The sequence below is a fragment of the Microchirus variegatus genome (assembly GCF_963457635.1).
Source record: "Microchirus variegatus genome assembly, chromosome: 11".
Lineage (NCBI taxonomy): Eukaryota > Metazoa > Chordata > Actinopteri > Pleuronectiformes > Soleidae > Microchirus > Microchirus variegatus.
Window position 1 is genome coordinate 20295441 of NC_139812.1, and position 21479 is coordinate 20316919.

At 40.8% G+C, this 21479-nt stretch overlaps 1 protein-coding gene across 1 annotated transcript in view; it reads right to left on the minus strand.

Annotated features, from left to right (window-relative positions):
* LOC310933848 (VPS10 domain-containing receptor SorCS1-like) overlaps nt 1-11669 on the minus strand; it is a gene marked incomplete at its 3' end in the record, with an annotated part of 86904 nt that extends 75235 nt beyond the window's left edge. The window contains exon 1 of the mRNA XM_083897419.1: nt 10959-11669. Coding sequence (XP_083753545.1) covers nt 10959-11657 — 699 coding nt within the window. The 5' untranslated portion in view covers nt 11658-11669. The remainder of the gene's footprint in view (nt 1-10958) is intronic.
* Nucleotides 11670-21479: the final 9810 nt, after the last annotated feature.

A 21479-nucleotide genomic window follows, 5' to 3' on the forward strand; every position in this document is an offset into this window, starting at 1 on the left:
AGACTTTTTTTCACGGAATTCAGACTTTTCCTGAGATAATTCTGATTGTCATTTCAGAATTCTAACTTTTTCTCACAGAATTCTGGCTTTTTTCACAGAATTCTGACTGTAATTGTAGAATTCAGACTTTTTTCACAGAATTCAGACCTTTCCTGAGATAATTCTGACTGTAATTTCAGAATTCTGACTTTTTCTCACAGAATTCTGGCTTTTTTTCTTTTACAGAATGCTGACTTGAATCTCACAATTCAGATGTTTTTCACAGAATTCTGACTGTAATTGCACAATACAGAATTTTTTTTAACAGAATTCAGACATTTTTCACAGAATTCTGACTGTAATTGCACAATTCAGAATTTTTTTATCAGAATTCTGACCTTTTTCACAGAATTCTGACTGTAATTGCAGAATTCTGATTTTTTTTCACAGAATTCAGACTTTTTTACAGAATTCTGACTGTAATTTCAGAATTCTGATTTTTTTCACAGAATTCAGACTTTTTTTTTACAGAATTCAGACTTTTTTTACAGAATTCTTACTGTAATTTCAGATTTCAGACTTTCTTTCACCGAATTCTGGCTTTTTTTTTCACAGAATGCCAACTTGAATCTCACAATTCAGACTTTTTTCACAGAATGCTGATTGTAATTGCAGAATTCAGACTGTTTTCACAGAATTCAGATCTTTCCTGAGATAATTCTGACTGTAATTTCAGAATTCTGACTTTTTCTCACAGAATTCTGGCTTATGTATAATTATGTATAGTCACAGTAACTACTCAGACACATCCCTAGCAAATAAGAGCTACAGTGAGAAATAATTCTGCTGATTCTCTGTCACAGAATCAATTAGAACTGTATGTTTATACATATATTATGTGAACGCTGCCCCCTGTCCAACACTAAAAAGAAGGCAAATAAAAGTGTAACTCCTGCAAAGTGCAAATGCCGTTAATATTTATGAAGCAGATGTTATTTTCTTTCTAGCTTATTCCACCCTCTTTAAATATGAAGTGATGACATTAACCCAAAAAGCCAAGTTTATACAGTGCATTCATCGGATTCTCAGTCAAGGTACACAATGAATTGCTTAACATTGTGAATGTGGACTGAACAGAAGGTCAGGAGATGTCATGGACGTACATCACACATAATAAAACAACCTCGACAATAGTCTTCATGCTTTTTTTTTAGTGTGTGCGGAACATCGTACACGTGCACCATCGTCGTGCACATCGCTTTTAAAACAGCTGGATCAAGGGGGAACAATGCAGCACAGATGTCTTGAAGGTCAGCCGAGGCTGCAGCGTATGTATCCCAGCGTGCACCGGGCTGGACGTCTGACAGGACTAATACGGAATGACAAACACATTCACACCTGCCGGCGATGCTGACTTCCTCACCTCACTTGCATGTGCTTGGACTGTGACAGGAATCCCGATGAACGAAACCCTCCTGAGCGCGCGCGCGGGGGGACTCATGCAAAGCAGGGCGACTTTCAAGGTTTTTTTCGAGAAATAAAAGATTTTATTTGGGGGTCCCCGAATGAATTTGCAAAAGTTTCTCCAAGCTTTTTATTGAAAGATTTATGTCTCTATGTATACAATTTGAATTCATTTTTTTACACTTTAAACTTGTATTAGATGTTATGATTTATTGAAGTGAGTTTGGTCAAGTTAGATTTGGGTCCCGTTAGGATTGTGAGAGCAGAAACTTTGAATGGGAACTTTTAGGTTGGAAATTTTGAAAATAAATGAGAATTAACTTGAAATTTATTTTGTCATGATGCAATTAGAAAAAACAGATTTATTTGTATAAAGTATAAATACCTACTGAATATATATGTATATGTATCACCTGTGTTGTCATGTGATGGAGGGGGTGTGGCCTCAAAAGCCCCTGCAGTAAGTCGTGTGCTGTCTGCTGTGCCTGTGATTTAGGTATAGCATCAATATTCAATTGGATTTGCATTAAATATGATTGTTTTAGCCAAAGTTTATGCTGCAATGTAATATTTAACACCTATATTTCAGTCTCTAATGTTAAATTTTTAAAAACATTTCCAGTTAATTCACATAAATTCCCCTTAATTCCCATGGAAAGCTTAACATTTTGAAACTTTTGCTAACTCTAGTCCTCATACAGATAGTTTGGGTAGCAGTGATTTATGGAATTAGCCTGAGTATAATCCTGTTTGAAATGTCCGTACCATCTCTTGATTCAACGTTAATCAACTAAAACACACGCATCGATGTCTTCAGCCAATTTCCCTCGTCTTTACTGTTGAGTCCATAATGTTTAATGTTTTGTATATCATTGCTTCCTCATCTGTAAGTCACGATTTTCTGCTTATTAGCGCGGATTATTCGTTTTGTCCATTTTCCCATAAAGAAAGAAAGAAATAGACGAGTGTACCGATGAGACGTGAGCTTGCATAACTGCAGTACAAGGTATAACACAATGTTCCACTGAGAACATTGAAAAATAACATTATATTCATTCGCTAATATTTTGTCCGTCGTTATCAAGTCCTTGAAGCGCGTCATTTCATTTCTGCAGTTCGATTGTTCACGTCCAGTAAAAGCTCGGCAGTCATCGAAGCGCTTTTCGCGTCGTCGCAGATAATGAGCGCATGAATGGCGGCGGCAACTCGTTTGCATATCGCCCGCTACTTGAAAAGCCGAAATGTCACCGAGGATCAATTTTCAAAACCATGGTAATTGGATAAAAAGGGATGTGTGTACAAAATGAAGAAGAAGAAGCGTATAGAGAGACGACAACAAAGACGTGTGAAATGAAAGTGAAGTCAACAACGAGCTTTCACAGACTCTGGGTACAAAGTGACGGATGCTCTCTTTATTTATCAGTTATGTTTCAGAATCTACAGTACAGCATAGAAAGCTGCAGAGGTGTTCAAAATGATAGACACGATTCTGCAAAGCCTATAATTAATTTGAGCCACTCAAAATGACCTGTTGACTTTCCGGTTTCTAGGAGCCACAGGTCGACTGCATAAGAATTAGTTGTTATATAGTACAATTTAATTTGTAAGAGAAATGTTTAAATTCATATCTAAGTTCATTTCTATCTGACTGCTTATATTGAATGATGAATAAGAAGCCATGCACGTGCAATAATAATATAGAGGCTTGAGGATGCAATTCATCATGGAATCAAATCCAAAATGAAAATATACTGCCCTTTTGATTCCAATCCAGTCTAATCCAACTTAATTTCTAAAGCACATTTTTTCAACACCTAAGTGCTGTACATAGTATGCACAAAACAGGAAGAAACTGTTATTCCAACTTGTTCCAGAGTTCGGGAGCTGTCCATTAGTTTCATTTGTGAAAGTAAGTTTCACAACAAGAACCTGAAAGAATCTGCGCTGCCATTTTGACGCAGAAATCACCCGCAACCAAGCTCCTATTTAGAGATACCATGTTTATCGCAGATTTATTTGTATACAGTATAAATACCTACTGAATATATATGTATATGTATCACCCGTGTTGCCATGTGATGGAGGGGGTGTGGCCTCAAAAGCCCTAAAGCATTGGTTCTCAAAGTGCGGCCCGGGGGCCAATGGCGGCCCACAGAAACATTTCTGGCGGCCCGCAATGAATTACAGTTGATAGTTTTAATCCAGGAGCTACTAAGCTTGTTAAAATGCTTATTGGACATTACTGGATACAGACCAATAAGTGTAAACAATAATACTGGGTATTTACCTGGTTTCTATGGTGAATTTTAGTGTATTATTGGGTTATAAGCTGGTAATAAGCAGGTAGCTACAGCCCCAAATTACTAGCTATTTACCCAGTAAATATATGGTAACAGAAATATTACTTGGTTATATAAAAATATTATGTGTTACTTGGTATTAACCTGTAATCAGAAGGTAAGAACAATGGCCAAAATACTGGGTAATTGCCCAGTAAATTATAGTATATATATAATTAAGCGTTATTATATTAATGCTTAAATTACATCATATTAACGCTTCTATTCTGCTAAACTGTAGAACTGCAATCTGGTCATTAAAATTATTAAATGGGATTTCTTTCTGGTTTTTTTTCCTGGTTTTTTTTCCTTTGGCGGCCCTCAGTCCAATGTTGGGTTCCTAAATTGACCCTCAGGTATCAAAACTTTGAGAACCCCTGCCCTAAAGTAAGTTGTGTGCTGTCTGCTGTGCCTGTGATTGAGGAATAGCATAAATATTCAATTGTATTTGCATTAAATATGATTGTTTTAGCCAACGTTTATGTTGCAATGTAATATTTAACACCTATATTTCAGTTCCTAATGTTCAATATTTTATTTTTAGTTCCCATGGAAAGCTTAACATGTTATACAACACAATATAAAGGATTGAGGATGCAATTCATCTGAAAGAATCTGAGCTCCCATTTTGACGCAGAAATCACCCGCAACCAAGCTCCTATATTAAGAGATACCTGTTTATCATTACCTGAGCTGTCGACTGCACTACCATTCCATTGATGCTTTTATGTACTGATTGCGCTGCCTTTTTATGTCTTTACTCACTTATTTATTTATTTATTTGATCTACTTTGTCTTGTCTATTTCGTCAGCTGCTGGATGACTGGATTCCACTGCGGGGATTCATAAAGCACGCCTTATCTTATCTTATATTCACTTTCTGCCAACTAACCCTCATTGATGTTCCACGCTGGGTGTCAGTCTGCAGTCTCAGGATCATCACATATACATTTAGACGAGGACTTACCTGCATTTTTCATCAATAAATACATATCCAACTTGTCAAGGACGGGTTCTTTCCCCCAAGGTTAGCAAGTAAGAAAACAAACTTCATGATTAAATGTGAAGTAAGATGAAGCAAAACTGGGGAAGGATACGAGCTGTCAATCACATATTTGCTGTATATTATTGCTTATTTTCCTCTATGAAACTAGTGACCATGACTATTAATTACTCAGGAAAATGTTCACTGGTTATAAATTGGGTGAGAAATTTTTTTTCCCATAGACTTTTTTGCAAGAGTGAAGTCGCCCCCTGGTGGCTATTCAATATTTTCTTCCACATGTCCAAGGTTAATTGGCCACTAAAGCAGGGGTCTGAACCTCAAATGACCTGGGGGCCACTGAGTGTCTAGTTTGGTCAGTTGGAGGCCAGTGAAGTGAAAAAATATGATATTTCACATAAAGTGTTTGTTTTAATAGGGAATGATAAATAGTTCACAATATAGATGTTTTTATGATGAAAATTAATAAATTCATTTAAAAAAACATACCGAAATAACTAATTATGATGTTACATTGAGTGGTGGGCTTTATATTGACACATGCGGTGACAGGGCCGGCCCAAGCCTCCATGGGGCCTTAAGCAAAATTTGATTTTTGGGCCCTCTGTTACTGCCAATAATAATGATTATTGATCATTCACACACCTACTATACTAAAGGTAGGTGTACTTATTCTACTTATGCCACGAATACAAGTACACTTGTAAAACTAAATGTGAGAACTTTTTGTTGCATGGAAGCAGACACCAGATTTGCAAACTTACAGAAAAAACATTCAATTAATATTTGGCAAAATCAGCAACTCCCCCTACTGGCGACACCCGGAACAAGGTGATAAAAAATGGTTTATAAATAAAATATGAAGTTAAATAATCACATCTGACAACTACGTAAAAACTGTGAAGAAGCTTTGGTAAAAATGGGGAGAAAAAATCTAAATAAACAAACGGCAAGTTAATTCCTCTCGGGGGCCCTCCAGTGGTCACAGGGCCCTAAGCAGCGGCTTAGTTCGCTTATGCCTGGGGCCGGCCCTGTGCGGTGACCTCTGCTCTAAACTGAGTGTGCAGGTGAATGGTTGTTTGTCTCTACACAAAGGTCCCTGTGATGGACTTGGGGACCAGGGATTGGCACCAGCAGCCCCAACGAATGCATCCTGGTTGACTTCACTGAAGAAACCAGAAGACTCCGTGCGTTTACTGGACCATATGACCATAAGTCAACATGCGATGACAGCTCGCTGAAGTGTTGAAACCCCACACAAACTCAGTCGCATTCACACGCCAGGAGTGACATGACGTGACGTGTGCAGACTGCGCAGGCGTGTAAGCTGCCTGTTTAAACGTGCAACTGGTCGCATCAAAACCTCTTTGAAATCGTCTTACGTTTGATGTCGTGTGGGGGGTGACGGGGCGTGGCGTGAAGCAGAAGTGGGGGAAAACGCACGCAGAGATGACACTGAGTGTGCAGGATTTGACTCATCCTGTGAGGGAAATATCTAAAGATAAACAAGTCACACTGACTGGGAAAAACAACTTTCTGAAATATGTGATGTATCTGTCAGTATGTGTCATCGGATTCTAATGCACGTCGAATCCTGACGACATGACATAATTCATTAATTATAGCCGGAGCCAAAGCCATGTGACAAACAGCAACAATCTCCTATCATTTAAACGCCAATAATCTGGATTTTACAGGGGAATATAACACCTATTCTATTGTCATCCAACTATATGTGTCACACAACTATTTTAAGCCAACATTAGTCATCTTTAGATGGAGGACTGAAATAAATAAGCGTAGAGTACTCGTTGGCTCCATTAAAATGTCATAAAACGTTGAAAAATGTTGATCGTTTTTCACCAAACCTGGAAACGATGATGTCCTTCGCTGCTTTGTTTTGTGCACAAAGCAAAACTCATAAATTGTATTGTGATTTCTTTGTTGTGTGGAGTAAACAAAGCAGAAAAGATTCACATTTAAGAAGCAGAACAATCTGAAAAACCTGATTAATCCGTTACCAAAACAGTTAGTAATCGAATTAGTAATCGATGCGACAAATTATTATTTTCACGATTCACTCAAATGTCAGTTTTAAAGATGTCTTTGTCATAATATGGAGCAAATAAAGCAGAAAATGTCCACATTTAAGAAGGCTGTTGTTGTTTTTTAAGGCCACAAAGTGGCTGTTCTGCTTGATGTTACGCCACCTGCTGGTGGTATGTTGTCACCAGTTGTCACCGAGGTCCTGTAATTAAGTGCTGCACTGGATCAGACGCATATTGAACGTATTTGGCTGTGTGGGATGTCACTAAGGTCAGTATGTGTATCTGTGTAAAATGACAGTGTGTACAAATTCATTCATGTATTGTATTATACGCTGTGTTGTGATTTAATGTGTTGCTGCAGCTGCAGTTATGTGCGCGTGAGACTAGAGGGCGCAGCTCGCTTGCTAATGGTAGCTACATACCTGCTAGCAGTGACTGTGCTTGTCTAAGTTAGCACGTCAGGGTGTGAATGTGCCCGTGTCATGTTCACATGTGTTAATTAATCACCTGTTATTATTCATGTGAAGTGGTTTATACGTTGTGTTAGAATACGAGTTGACAGTGTGTTTAACTTTATTACCTGTTTGGCTAACGTTAGCGTATGGCTCGCGGTATTGCCGGACGTAGTAGCGGCGCAACCGGAAGTGTACAGATGTATTTCAGAATAAGAGTATCCAAGCACAACAGACATAATCAGAAGAATATAATGAAATAAATGACCAAACACATATTAACCAGTTCACCTTTTCAAAAGGAGTGGTAAAAAGTTTTAAACGTATCAAACCCCACCCCTTCTCAATCCCTTTTTAACTAACATTACATCAGCTCCATCATTTTGTGAATTATATTGTGAAGTAATTAACCAAAATAATGTTTATTACAATGTGCGAGAATGCAACATAATGTGTGTTTAATAGCTGGTATTTTGAGCCCCCTTTTTAAATCAATATAGCCATTTTATTTACTTGTTCTTTCTTTGTAGAAAACCACAGTATGTACCACAGTATAGTCAGCATTATTGTATTGTTATAAGGCCTGGGTTGCCTCCGTGTGTGCATTCAGCAGGATATAATAAATGGAGACTCAACTATAACCCACATCTCTTTATTTCATTCTCCAGAGTATCTGGCCTTAAGTGGTGTTCTGGCCGACGCACAGCGAGGTGAATCTCGTGATAACCACAGAGTCGATGCCTTGCGCGGTCACGTCGTTAAAATCTCCACTACTAAATGAATCATGGCTCAAAAGTCAGCCGATTGTATGTAAATTATGGCTCCCACAATATTAGGAAAATGTAATATTTAATAACGTCGTTAAAATATTGCAATAGTGATAGGACTTTTGCGATATGCTAATGGTAGATTCTTATCGTAGGTTCGCATAGGCCAAATAATAATAATAATAATCACAAACAAAGGAGAGATTGCAGTTTAAGCAGTCTTTGTGATGTGTGTATATATCTTTTGCATTATGTATTGTGTGCATGTTGATATCACGACCATGGCGATAAATATTTGATATATTGTGCAGCCTGAATGTAAATGTCATTATACTATAATATAATGTGATAATTTACTATATAGATGAGCGTTAGAAGAATAGATGGATAAACCCAGGGCAGGCCCAAGGCTTTTTGGGCCCCATGTGCACTACATGTGCAATCTTCAACTACAAATTAATACCAAATAATTTAAGTTAAACCCTATTTTAGATATATGAATGTATCTAAAGATATCTAGACTTGTTTTTATGTTAAAATGCTTTTTTTTCCCGCACACTATTATAGTGGCAATAGTGTCAATGATGCATCAATGATGCCTCGGGCCAGCTCTGGTACACCCCTACTGTTTTCGAAAAGCTGAATAATAAGCAAAATGTGAGCAGGTGTGAGCAGGTGTGAAGCTTGTAGCTTAGCATAATGAATGGTAATTAATGGAAAGCCAGGAGAAGTTCCAAAAACCATAGTCACGTCTCCGTTTTTTTTTTTCTCAGATCAAACAAAACTGAACATACAGAGTAAATCAAATACTTTATCTCTGCCCCTTTGGACTGTTAGTCAAACAAAACATCCACACATGCTGCTCAGCGGAAAACAAAATTAATTAGTTAAAAAAAAGAAGAAGAAGAAGAAGGAGGAATGAGCAGATTATTTGATAATGAAAGTACATATTTCTCACAAAACAAAATACTGTCACTTGGCCTCAAGGACGAATGAAAACCGCTGTGCCAGCATCTTAGATCTCTGTCTCTCTGCATCAAGCGAATATGATCTGCCTTCTTTCATTAAAAAATGTTGCCAGGGAGCAATTCCAGCCAACACGATGCCAAAAAAACAACTTCATGCTTACATTTCAAGTCGCACACAAACCCCCCTTACACATTTCACTGGCCTCGCTCGAATGTCTCTTCAGGGACAACAAATATCGTAAAATTCTGCTGTTTGACTCCTGACCAAAACAATAAAGAGAGTAAGCATGCGAGTGTTTGTGGTTTTCGGCTGAACTTGTCGCCGGTCCAAGTATCTTTCAGAACGCATTTTTTAAGTCCCATTGCTTGTGCATAATGCAGTTAATGGGTGAGCTCACATTGCAGACTCCCTGTTGTTTTTCTAAGTGCCTTCATGTTCACGCGAATCCTCCACTGCGGGTTATTGGAAGTTCAGAAGCACAAGACAAGACACTTTTTAAAATTATTTTAATGCTCTCAAACTGTGGATTACCACTCCTCTAAATATTAGCGTGAGGGCTTCAAAGAGCATTTTTATGTAGCAACGTAAAAAAACTCTTGGGGTTTTACTCTAACTTACTCATCTCATTTTCTCTCACTTTGAGCACACAAATGTCGTGCTTTGTATTATTTGTTATTATTGCTATTACTATTAAGAGCGCATTATAATAAGGTCCACCTGTTCCGCAGCTGCATGAGCATATATAATAATAATCACATTCACCCTTCAGTAGCTGTGTGCTCTCACGACATCTGCTCAGCCAGTGTATCAGTGAGTGAGCTGAATGCTTACCCAGCCTTTTACAGCATCACTCATACTTTGAGCAAAACATAAAGCACTAACAAGACGATATGTGGGTTCATTGATCTCATTTATTTAATAAAGTATTCCCATACACAAGTGCCAGCACAACAGGCTCTCGCGCTCGTGTGTGTGTGTATTGCTTGTATTTCTTGCCTTATTAGGACCCTATCCCTGGCATTAACACTAACCTTGTTAGGACCAGTAGTCCTCACAGAGACCAAAACCTGGTCCTAATGAGGCAGAACCTCATTTCTGGTGCTCAAAAGTTAGGATTATGATGTGAGCTGTGGTAAGGGTTAGGTAATAACTGGTTATAGTTAAGGTGGTTAAGGTTAGTGCTATGTGTTGAGTTAGGCTGCCCAAATTGTGTGTGTGTGTGTGTGATTCTGTACTCTTTTTTGTAGACCTTGTCAGGACCAGTAGTCCTCATGGAGACCAGAACCTGGTTCTTATGAGGATTTTGTGATTTGTGGTTAGGTTAAGGTTTGGCATTAACTGGTTAATGATTAAGGTGAGGGATGGTGCTCTGGTTATGGATTTAACCAGCTAAATGAAAGACAAGTGCAGAAAAGAATGGCAGCACAGACGTGTGGGTGTAAATGTGTGTGTGTGTGTGTGTGTGTGTGTGTGTGTGTGTGTGTGTGTGTGTGTGTGTGTGTGTGTGTGTGTGAAGGTTGTGAGGACACATTTTGATTCTAGCCTACGTTTGGTGGGACATTTTTGTTGGTCCTCACACATTTAAAGGGATTTTTAATGGTTAAGACATCGGTCACATTATGACAAATGGCACAATTCCCCATAATGTAAGACATTACATTATAACAATAAAAGGTAAAGTTTAGTTTGAGGATTTTATGGTAGAATCAGCCAAAAGTAAATCTCCAGGAGATCAGTCTGGAATACTGATATACCCACAAATTCAAAATCTCAATTTCCAAAACCAATCGACTCTGTTATAATCAGCCAATACACGCTTTAAAATTCCACAAGTGACCACACACGCCGCTGTGTGTGTGTGAGTGCAGACTGACCACACTGCGTCAAAGCAGCTCCGTGCGTAAAAAAAAAATCTGGAGAGCATGAGCAAAACTTACGCTGCTGTTCTGTCCGGACCAGTGCACCATCGCCTGGTTGTGAGCCGTGTCTCCGCTCAGAGCAAAGGTAGAACTCGTGAGCTGAAACTCCTCCGGGTCCGAGAACGGAACCTCGTCCTCGCCCTCTTCTCTAAACCCGGGCCAAGTCTCTGCGCTCCTGCGCGTTCGTCTCCAAATGGCCACATCCTTGTCCTCGTTTCCCTCCTCCTCCTGCTCCACATTTTCTCCGCGGGAGCTTCGTGCGTGACCGCTGCTCGTCTCTGGCTCGTTTTCAGGCAAAAGATGGGACGCGTGAGAAACCCCTTCCGAGTTGGAAAGTTTGTCTTTTACTGCGTCCTCCTGGTGGACACTTGTTCCGTTTCCCTGCAACAGCGCCTGCACTTGGGACGAACTTTCCGCGCTCGTAAATTCCCCAACGTCGCGCTTCTCGTCGTCGTCGGCAGCGGCTGGGCAGGGTTTGGCGCACGGGAGGTCCTCGTTAGATCCAGCGAACTGTTCCTCTGGTGCGTCGCCAAAATTAGCCAAATCCAGCGCAGAGAGTTCCAAGGGAAGTGATGCTGCTGCTGCTGTGAGCGGCAGCTGGCAGGAGGGAATGCACCTTACCGCCGCGTTCGTTCCGTCCAGGATGGAAGTTAGGGTTAAGAGCCAGATCCACTCGGAGTAAATGATCAAAAGCCAGTGACCGAGGCGCATCTCCATTCTACGTGAATTCCGACTTTTAAAAACACATCATTTTCACTGCCGCGCGTCCGCCCGTCATCACCTGGTGAAGTGGAGTCAGTGAATGAGCTGTTGGGAGGTGCAGCAGTGCGCGGACAAGTGCTCCTTCCCTTCCAAAGTACTGATGCAAACGATGCATCAGAGGAGGAGCTGGAGGCTGGATCCTGAGCGCAGATGAGATCCACATCTCAATCTAGATGAAAAAGAAATGCAATACAAACAATTTACATACAGCAACGAGACACAATCTCTTAATTATGTTGGTTTTATTTCTGCAGATTCTTATTCATTTTTTTTTTCCGAATCGTCTTGATGCCAACATCAGTTTAAACAGTCTAGAACTGTGACACCATGAAAAACCCTGTTGTTATAAGAGCTTAGAACAATTACCCGATTAATAATCGATTACTAAATGAATCGTCAGCTGTTTTGATCATCGGTTTGAGCGTTTTTTCAAAGAATTAAAACAAGTGTTCAGATTTTTCAGCTTCTTAAATGTGAATATTTTAAATTTTTTGTTCATTTTTTTTTTAAGCAAAGAATTCATCAAAACTGAATCATTTTGGTTAGTGGACAAAACAAGACATTTGAGAACGTCATCATATCCAGGTTTGAAAGGAAATGATCCAACGTTTTCTGACTTTTCGTGGACCAAGCGATTACTCATTTAAATTGAGAAAATAAGCGCTAGTTAGCCCTAAAGAGCTTATCAATAAAAAATTAATAAAAAAACTACTGTGTCAGACTAAGACGATAAGTGGCAACCAGTTGTGAAAATGTTTATAATTAAGTCAGCACCATGTTGAGGTCATGCAACCGGAAATTCAAAGACATCATCAGCAACCATTCACCTGTACCTGCTGTCAATCACTCTATTGTCTACTGAAACAGCAATTGAGACCATTAACTCCTAAGTGGTAGACGCTCATTTCCATTTCCCATTCAAATTGAGTTCTTTTTGAAAAAAAAGTGGTTGCTATCCAGTAATAATCCAGAAGATGACGTCCACTTTTTTTATGTACAGTTTCTGGTTTCTGCTTGTGACTCAGTCAGTGCCACTTGAGTGTCAACATTGAGTACACACAACACTTAATAAAGTGTCATGAGTAGCATCTGGCGTGTTCTCCTGCTGCTGAAGCCCATCTGTGTGTAGGTTGCTCTGCTCTGTTGCTGTTTCCATCATTTCAAACTTGCCATTCTTTTCTGACCTCCAGCATCAACAGGGCACTTCACACCCGCAGAACTGCAGCTCGCTGGATATTTTTCTCTCTTTCAGACCATTCTCTGTCAACTGTATAGTGAAGGTCGCGCAGGAAAATCCCAGTAGATCAGCAGTTTTTGTTAATACTCGGGCCAGACCCATTTTGTCGACATGCCTCAATGCACCAAGTTGAACAGGTGTACCTAATAAAGTGGCACGGTGTCAGGCTATCGTGATAATCTGAACCATTCCCAAGATCCATATTTTGACCAAACTACACACGACCAACTACTTCATTCATTCATCGTCTACCACTTTATCCTCTCACGTTCACAGCAACGGTCAAACTTAAGGCGGATTTCCACCGGGCGCGTGCCGTTGCAAATCGCTTCCATTCTAATCAATGAGAGCATTTCCACCGGGCGCGCTGCAGAACATCTCAGCAGCGTCCCAGAAGCAGCTCGCCGCGCCGAATCGCTTTCGATAGGTAGCAGTTCTATTTTTGCCGTTGCCGCTGTTGAACGGCGTAAATTTCAACAGAGCAGATCGCACCAGACAGGAAGTCCGACACAGAATCAAAGTAAAACACTTCTGCGCCCCTTTTCAAAATAAAACACAATACGCAGCTTCATATAGCCTGTCGCAACTTCACATCAACATTACATTGTAACCGGTGCTACCAGGTCAACAGTCAATTGATGTACGATGAGAGACTGATTGTTGAAGTGGAGGAACATAAAATCACTTATGACACCAGATCAACAGTTCTTCCACATCAGAGAATGAAAGAAGCTGTGTTGTTGTTGTTGTTGTTGTTGTTGTTTCCTTTATACGCACAGTCTATCACGGGATCTCGCGAACTCGCGTCCGTTCGGGATTATTGCGTGATCTTCCGCGAATACCGCTGGCTCCCAAGGCACCGAGCCGCTGCTGTAACGCGCAGAGAAACCCAACAATTCACACAATGAGCAAGCATTAGTTGTCAGTGGAGAGACAAAAAACTCCCGTTTAGCAGGAAGAAAACTTCTGACAGAACCAGAATCAAAGATGTGCGGACATCTGCCTCGACCGGTTGGGGTGAAAGGAAAAATGTGGGGACAGAAAGGACAGAACAAGGAGGTGAGGTAGCGACAGAAGAAAGAGACCAGGAGCAGATACAAAACAGAAAGGCTGCTATGCAAACTAATCAACCTCCCTGCTGTGAAGATTAACAGGTTTTTTGGTTGTTTTTTTTTTGTTTTTTTTAAAGATCCTGAAAAAAAATCCTCAACCAAAATCTAATCATTGCTTTCCCTCCCTCTTTTTGACTTGTGCTGCTCACAGGGGGAACATTACCCTCCTCGGAGGTGGTAGCTATCTGGACGTCATCATCCCGAAGATAATTATTCATTGAATTAAAAGAGTCTGTTGAGGTCTTTAAATGTTTTCCGTCCCCCGGGGGAAAGATCTAGAAACATTAATGGTTCTGCCTCTGGAAAGTCTTTGTGTGGTGGCGTCCCTGACAGCGGCTTTGTGGAAGATACAATGAGGCTTTGCGTTTTCCATTACCGCGGGGCCTCGGTAATCAATTAACGGCATCTCCTGTGTTCACTGTCAATTACGCCATGCAGGTATAATGGCTCTGTTGTGGGCCGCCCGGCAAAATGGCCTGGAGATTGTTTCACTTTGGCGGCACATGCTGTATTATCCGTTCGATGCAGATTTTTTACTCAAAATCTTGTTTCTCCGTGTTTGTATGCGTGTGTGTGCGTGTGCCCTTTTTATAGGTTAATGTGGGGTTGCCTGACAGAAATTATGAAAAGTGAGCAAGTTGTCATTCATCAAACCTCCCCTGCTGTATTTAGATGCAGAGGAGTATGTGAAAGCCACGACAACAAGTATGCCGTTTCATACATACCCCTATACTTTGGGCTGTGTTCCATTCGGCTAATGGTAGACCATTAGGAGGACTCGTGCCTGCCCAAACCCCCGTGATTAGATTCTGTTTCTGGGCAACATTTAGTCAATAGGATGAGGACACTGTTGACTGGTGACTGATGCTGAAGAGACCGTCTCTATTGAGCTGCGTTTCTCCCCATCGCTCCGAGCGGCGACGTGATCCTCTTCCACATACGGGTCAAATGCACAGAGTCGTCTTTCACCGGCAGCCATTAGCGATGCAGTGAGCAAGAGCTGTCTCAATCTGTTTCAGTTAGCCCCCACCAGACATGGGGAAACCAGTCTATAATGCAGATTGATAGCTGACTGTGAATTTCAATCACGGAGAACAATGGCTAAAAAAGCTCCAGATCTGACTGTGACGCAGAGACCAAATTCTGGTCCAGCTGTTACAACGCGCTGCACCTGAAAAACGATGCCTGCGTGTGGCACCTATTTCGACTTTTTACATGTATTTTTTACTGGCTGTTGTCAGCGATACATCTGCACTGACATCGTGGAATGATTGTAATGGATTTCAGTCTGAGCTGTCAGCTTCGTTTAGACACGGATGGTTGTGCATATGCGGCTTGGGTTGTGTTAGTCTGGTTTGGTATATTGCCTGTTCGTTTGTTTGTTTGTTTTTTAGCTTGTAACGTGTCTTACATTAACAAATCCCATCCAATATTTTCTTAAAAGATGAACTGAATATTTTCTGATCTGACAAATCAAATATGTTATTGTCAGAAAAACTGGACCAAGGTAACATTGTGACGTTGTCAAAAATACTTTATACAACAATAGCCCAGAAACTAAGGACAGCTTCCCAGTTAAGGAAAATCATTAGTATTTTTTTTTTTTGTTGAAGCATCATTGGAATGACGTAGATACCTTCAATATGTAAACTCATTAAAGGGATAGTTCGGAATTTTGGACATAAGACCTATTTTCCAACTCAGTCGGTGTGATGGAGACGTCTTGAGACGTTTTCAAGAAATTTAATTCTGTTCTTCTAGTTGCCGAGTTCGCTGGTGCTATGGCTAGCGCAAGTCAATGGTACACGCTAGCATGGCATTAGAAACACTCATACCGACTCCACAGTGCACCCGAGGCAAATCGATTGTAACGGCAGACTATCGATGTACATATCTGTGTTGATAGAATGTTTGAAATAAAACCAACCTTGCAATTTGAAGGATTTATGTCTCAGCAGCAGCAGCAGCACGTCATACTTCCGGCAGCGGTGGACTGATTCCGCTGCTGCCGAGAAAGTAGTCCCTCAAAAATACATGCGATGCGATGCAAGGTCAGTTTTGTTTCAAATATTATTCTATCAACACAAATATGTACATCGATAGTCTGCCGTTACAATTGATTTGCCTCAGGCGCACTGTGGAGTCGGTATGAGTGTTTCTTATGCCATGCTACCGTGTACCATTGACTTGCGCTAGCCATAGCACCAGCGAACTCGGCAACTAGAAGAACTGAATGGAATTTCTTGAAAACGTCTCCAGACGTCTCCATCACACCGGCTGAGTTGGAAAATAGGTCTTATGTCCAAAATTCCGAACTATCCCTTCAATTAGGAACATGAGTATTATCTTCTGTAAAGCACCGCTTCACGTATCGACTGCGTGGTTTCACTACATTCTCATTCAAAGATCATTTTAGCTAATAATACAAAATAACAATATTGTGGAAAAGCTGAAGTAGACCTCTGGTTTTCCCATTTGAGGTTTTCCCATTTGAAAAGTAATCATTTATTGAATTTCCACCAGGGGGCAACTGTGCTGGTGCAGAAAGGAATCTTTCGGAACGGATGTCTTGAACTTCTACTTCTTATTTAATTTATAACGTCAGTTAGCATTAAACTTTGGAGTTAATTGTCTCCATTGGGAGTTTAAGGTCTTCACTCGCTCACTCATCTTCTACCGTTTTATCCCAGCTGACACTTGGGGCAAAAAGCGGGGTCACACCCTGTATAGTTGGTCCAGTCCATCTCAAGGGCCAACACATAGAGACAAACAAACATTCATTCACACACTCAAACCTCTCAAGGCGTCAAAACGAGAGTTCATATTCTAATGAACGAAGTTACAACAGTTTGATACCCAACATTAACACCCACTAATATCTGATTTATGTCTGCAGTGGGGATGAGCATAAACGGCGTTAACTACTGATCCAAATGACTCCACAATAACATCGTTTTTTTTTTTATCGGCTGTGATTGGCAATGATGGAGACGTGGCAGTAACTTCTTCTTCTATTAGGCAACTTTATTTTGGCAGTCTTGACGCTGACGCTGCACCTTATCCACTGTGACTTTATTATGCACACAGTTTCAGCAGGGATTTAGATTAATGTAGTTGCCGTTCAGTTTGAGAGACGGACGACAAAGATGTAAAACTGCTTGTCACTGCTGTCCGTGTTCCCTCTGCGCCGACGCGTTCATTGAATACAGCACAACTGTGACGTCAAAAACAACTCGTCAGTGAAAAAACAAACAGGAATGCAAATCCTGTGCTGCGACGGGAACTTTGCCTCTGTTCATTGTGGATTTACCCATGCTTTAAAATGTCCTTTTTATTCCATCCTTGCAGACCGTTGTATTCGTGTTTCCGGTCACACATATTGTACATTCACATGATTCTATTCAAAGACCCAGGGTGGGACACATTCAAGAGGGACAGATTGGTTGACCTAGGTAGTTTTTCGGGACACCACACTCCTTGGGAAGAGGCACAGGAGAGGAAGATGACCAAATATGCCTCTCTGGATGTGTGGAGTGTGAGGATTTGAAGGCTCGCCTATTGAAGTGGACTGCAGGGGCTTTCCAGGGCATTCTCTTCTCCGGGTCTGGGGGCTTTAGGGAATCCATGGACCACATAGATGAAGAGACATCCAGAAGATCTTGGAAGTGTCCCGTTGGCTCTGGATTAAGAGGGGTGATGAGTAGCGAAGTCTATGGATTGTAGGAATCCGTGTACTGCAGATACGATGAACCATCAAGTAGATCTTGGAAGCAGCTGAAAAAGTCTCCCATTGGCTCTGGATTAAGACGGGTGATGATAAAATCCATGGATTACAGAGACAAAGAGCCATCAAGTAGATCTTGGTGAAGGGTGACGTGAGATACCTGGTTACAAATTGGGGCCTGATCACCCTGTGGGTCGCCCGGAAGAGGGTGTCTGATCAAAAATCGGATTTCCACTGGGCGTGTTACAGCCGTGGCACGTCAGCAGCGCGGTCGCCGTTGCCGATCGATTCCATTCCAATCAATGTGAGCATTTCCACCGGACGCGCGGCGGCGTCTCAACAGAGCAGATCGCACCTGACAGGAAGTCCGACACAAAATCACCGTAAAACACTTCCGCCCCCCTTTCAAAATAAAACACAATACACAGGTCGTATAGCCTATCACAACTTCACATCAACATTGCGTCGTGACCGGTGCTACGAGGTCAACAGGCAATTAATCAGAGCGTCTTGGAGAGTCATAATGTACGACGGGAGACATTTATGACACCAGATCAACAGTTCTTCCACGTCGAAGAATGAAAGAAGCTGTGTTGTTTATTTGTTTTTCCTTTATACACACAGTCTATCGCGGGATCTCGCAAACTCGCGTCCGTTCGGGATTATCGCGTGATCTTCCGTGAATACCGCTGGCTCCCAAGGCACCGCTGCGCTGCCGTAACGCGCCCGCTGACACGCCGCGGCTGTAATGTGCCCAGTGGAAATCCACCTTGAGACCCAAAACTGCGGCACTCCAGCCAGCACAACCATGGACCATTCATAACAAGTGGATGTAGTCTTTAGGTTCTCCCAAGGATGCCAATGTGGAAGTAAAAACATGTTGAATAGACACCGGGGGGCAACTCAAATAACTCAGCTTGAATGGATGTCTATGGGAAAACTGCTTCATGAGTAACCACTTTCCTAAGGAGTAAATGATGTCACGAGTTTCAGCTCTGTAATAGAAATATGATATCCGTTTTGTAAATGATGTTCCTTTATAGAGGAAAATAGATAACAAATTACTGGACAAATGAGCGGATGAGTGGACACCGGTGTGATTGAAGACTTCTCAGAGAAAACACACAGGCAAAATTTCATTTAAAAGAAATTTATCAAAACAACTGTGAACTTGATTCAGAATTGTAAAAGAAACCCCATCTATTTCAGAATGTTGTCTTGTGTATGAACTGATGTTGGTCGGTCATTCTTTGAAGTGTGGACTGGCTTGTTTTGGATACAGACTAATGTCGTTTCTTTGTGGCATATAAATGGAGTAATTTTTCAAAGAAAACTGCGTCACGGTAACCAAGACGATAACAGTGAAAGCGAGACTCACTCACTATTATGCTGTGCACTCAGTGTATCACATCATAATGACAGAATGCTGGTCATTGTATCTTTCATCAGTGGGATCAAGGTCTCAAGACTAAAAAAAAAAGTTCTAAAATTCTAAAATGTTTCTAAATTTGATTTGATTTGTGTGTGTCTTGATTAATTTGATTTTCAATTTAGAAAAATTTAAAATATTGCATCAAATGTATCTATATATATATATATATTTTTAAAACACTGGCAAGTTAAATCCACGCTGACTTTGTGAGAAGTAAAGGAGGATCTTTCTGACTTTCCCACAGACTTTAAATTTCATTTTGCAAGGTGACAGATTTCAGTACTGATATCACATAGCACATTTATGTGCACAACAGGGCAACTGAGTGGAATTATTGTCTTTCGACAGACAAGATTGCTGCTTTCCCCCCGTCACACCGGCTGAATACAAACTGTGTTATGCTCCGGGAGCTCATACGCCGATGATGGGACCTTGTGAGCAGACCGTGTGACAAGCACACAAAAGAGTAGGACAGCCGCGATCCATGTTGGCGCATTATTCTGTGTTCTTTTTAATTAAATAGGATTCAGTGGAGGAAGAAAAGAGCAGGACATAGCCTCTGCAGCCCCTTTTCAGACATGTTCCACTTAGATTCTGATTACGCTGGTCCTCATAACATTTTAAACAGGACCAAAGACCCAATGGAAATTTGTCATGCATAACACATTGCGCAACGTTTTTTGTTTTTTGTTTTTTTTCGAACTAAGAATCTGCCTCCATAGCAGTTCAGCTTCGAGTATAAGCAGCAGCAGCAGCATTATGTGTACGAAAATATGTTTATTTACTGTATGTAGCACCAGTCGTGGCCATCTGTCCAAGTCAAAAGGTCATATTAAATGATAAAAAAGTCAGATATGCTCAAATAAAAAGTTAATTTAGCAGTATACCAGTATACCTTTATGCATGTCAGGGTGTGGAGCGACTGCAATAGCCATTATACAATATAATAATTTGTTTTGTCAGAGGTTTGCAGTTGTCGAAACTGGCCATAAAATCCTCCTAAAATGTCACAGAGACTCAGGAATAATGTTCATATAACAAACTGAACTCACCAACAACAACAGTACAGTCAAAATAGTTGCATTAATAAAAATATTTTGCAGACTGCAAATCATGTTTATGTTTTGAAATCATGTTTTGGCATGTGGCGCCACCTACCGCCGTCTACCAATCATTGCAGTCAGTAGAGTCTCAGCTGCCGAGCAACCACGGGTTGCCAGTTATGTCAAAAAACGAAACCCAAAAGACCTCTGTATTTTGAATTAAAATGTAGTAACCGTTTTTGGCCACTTTCTTACATATGGCACCTTTAAATAATGTTTCTCACTGAAGGCGTACTTCCCGTTGTCAGTAGGTGGCGCAATGACTGGCTTTACAGGTTATCATCATAGACAGATTGACCATAAAAAGAAGGTGAGAAAGAGATAAAATAGAGACTGGGCAGAAGCTGCATTCTCGTCCTTTCCTCTTCTTCTTTCAATAAGTTCTGGCATACGAAGAGGTACAATGCTGCCCTCTACAGTTCAAAGTTCCCAAGTCTGTAATCACAGTTCAAAGCTCTTGCGAACACACTTTTGGCCACTATTATGGTTGCCATGCTAACAGGCATACAAAGAAGGTAACGGAGGTGGAAGCCTGCTGCAGGCCTAGTGGGAACACAAAATGTGCAAAGTTGTTTTTAACTATAGTTCTTGCAAAATTAATCGGATCCCTCTTGACTTTTCTGAGGTTTCATGCATGGCAAGGCCCTCAAAAGTGCACTCAAAGTGTAATAAGTCCAAGGAAAAGATGATAAAAAAAAGACTAATCAGAGTGGAGGCCCTAAATAATCTATTAAAATCAATAATGACACCATAAAACCAATATGTTAATGCCATAACAAACAAATAGGTCCTACAGCAACCATATAGCAGAACAGATGTCACAAAGTGCTGCACAAAGGAAATTAAGAGGCATAGACCAATATCACTGTTAAAAAAAAAAACAACACAGCAAACACAAAGCAATTAAAGAAAGGCAAGCCCGAACAAATGGGCCTTAAGACGCTTCTTACAAAATGTCCACAGTGTCCTCAGATCTAAGAGACTGGGTTTTCTCCTCCTCACACATTAAATATGTTAGAAATAGAACAGTGGCATGTGGAGAAAAGACTGAAAACACTTTCTCTCCTGGCTTCTGTCTAAAATGTGTAGCAGCTGGGCTGGTCATCATGTTTTCCCCAGAGGGCCGCTCTGACATAACAAATGTAGCCTTCAGTTAGCGTCAAAACTCA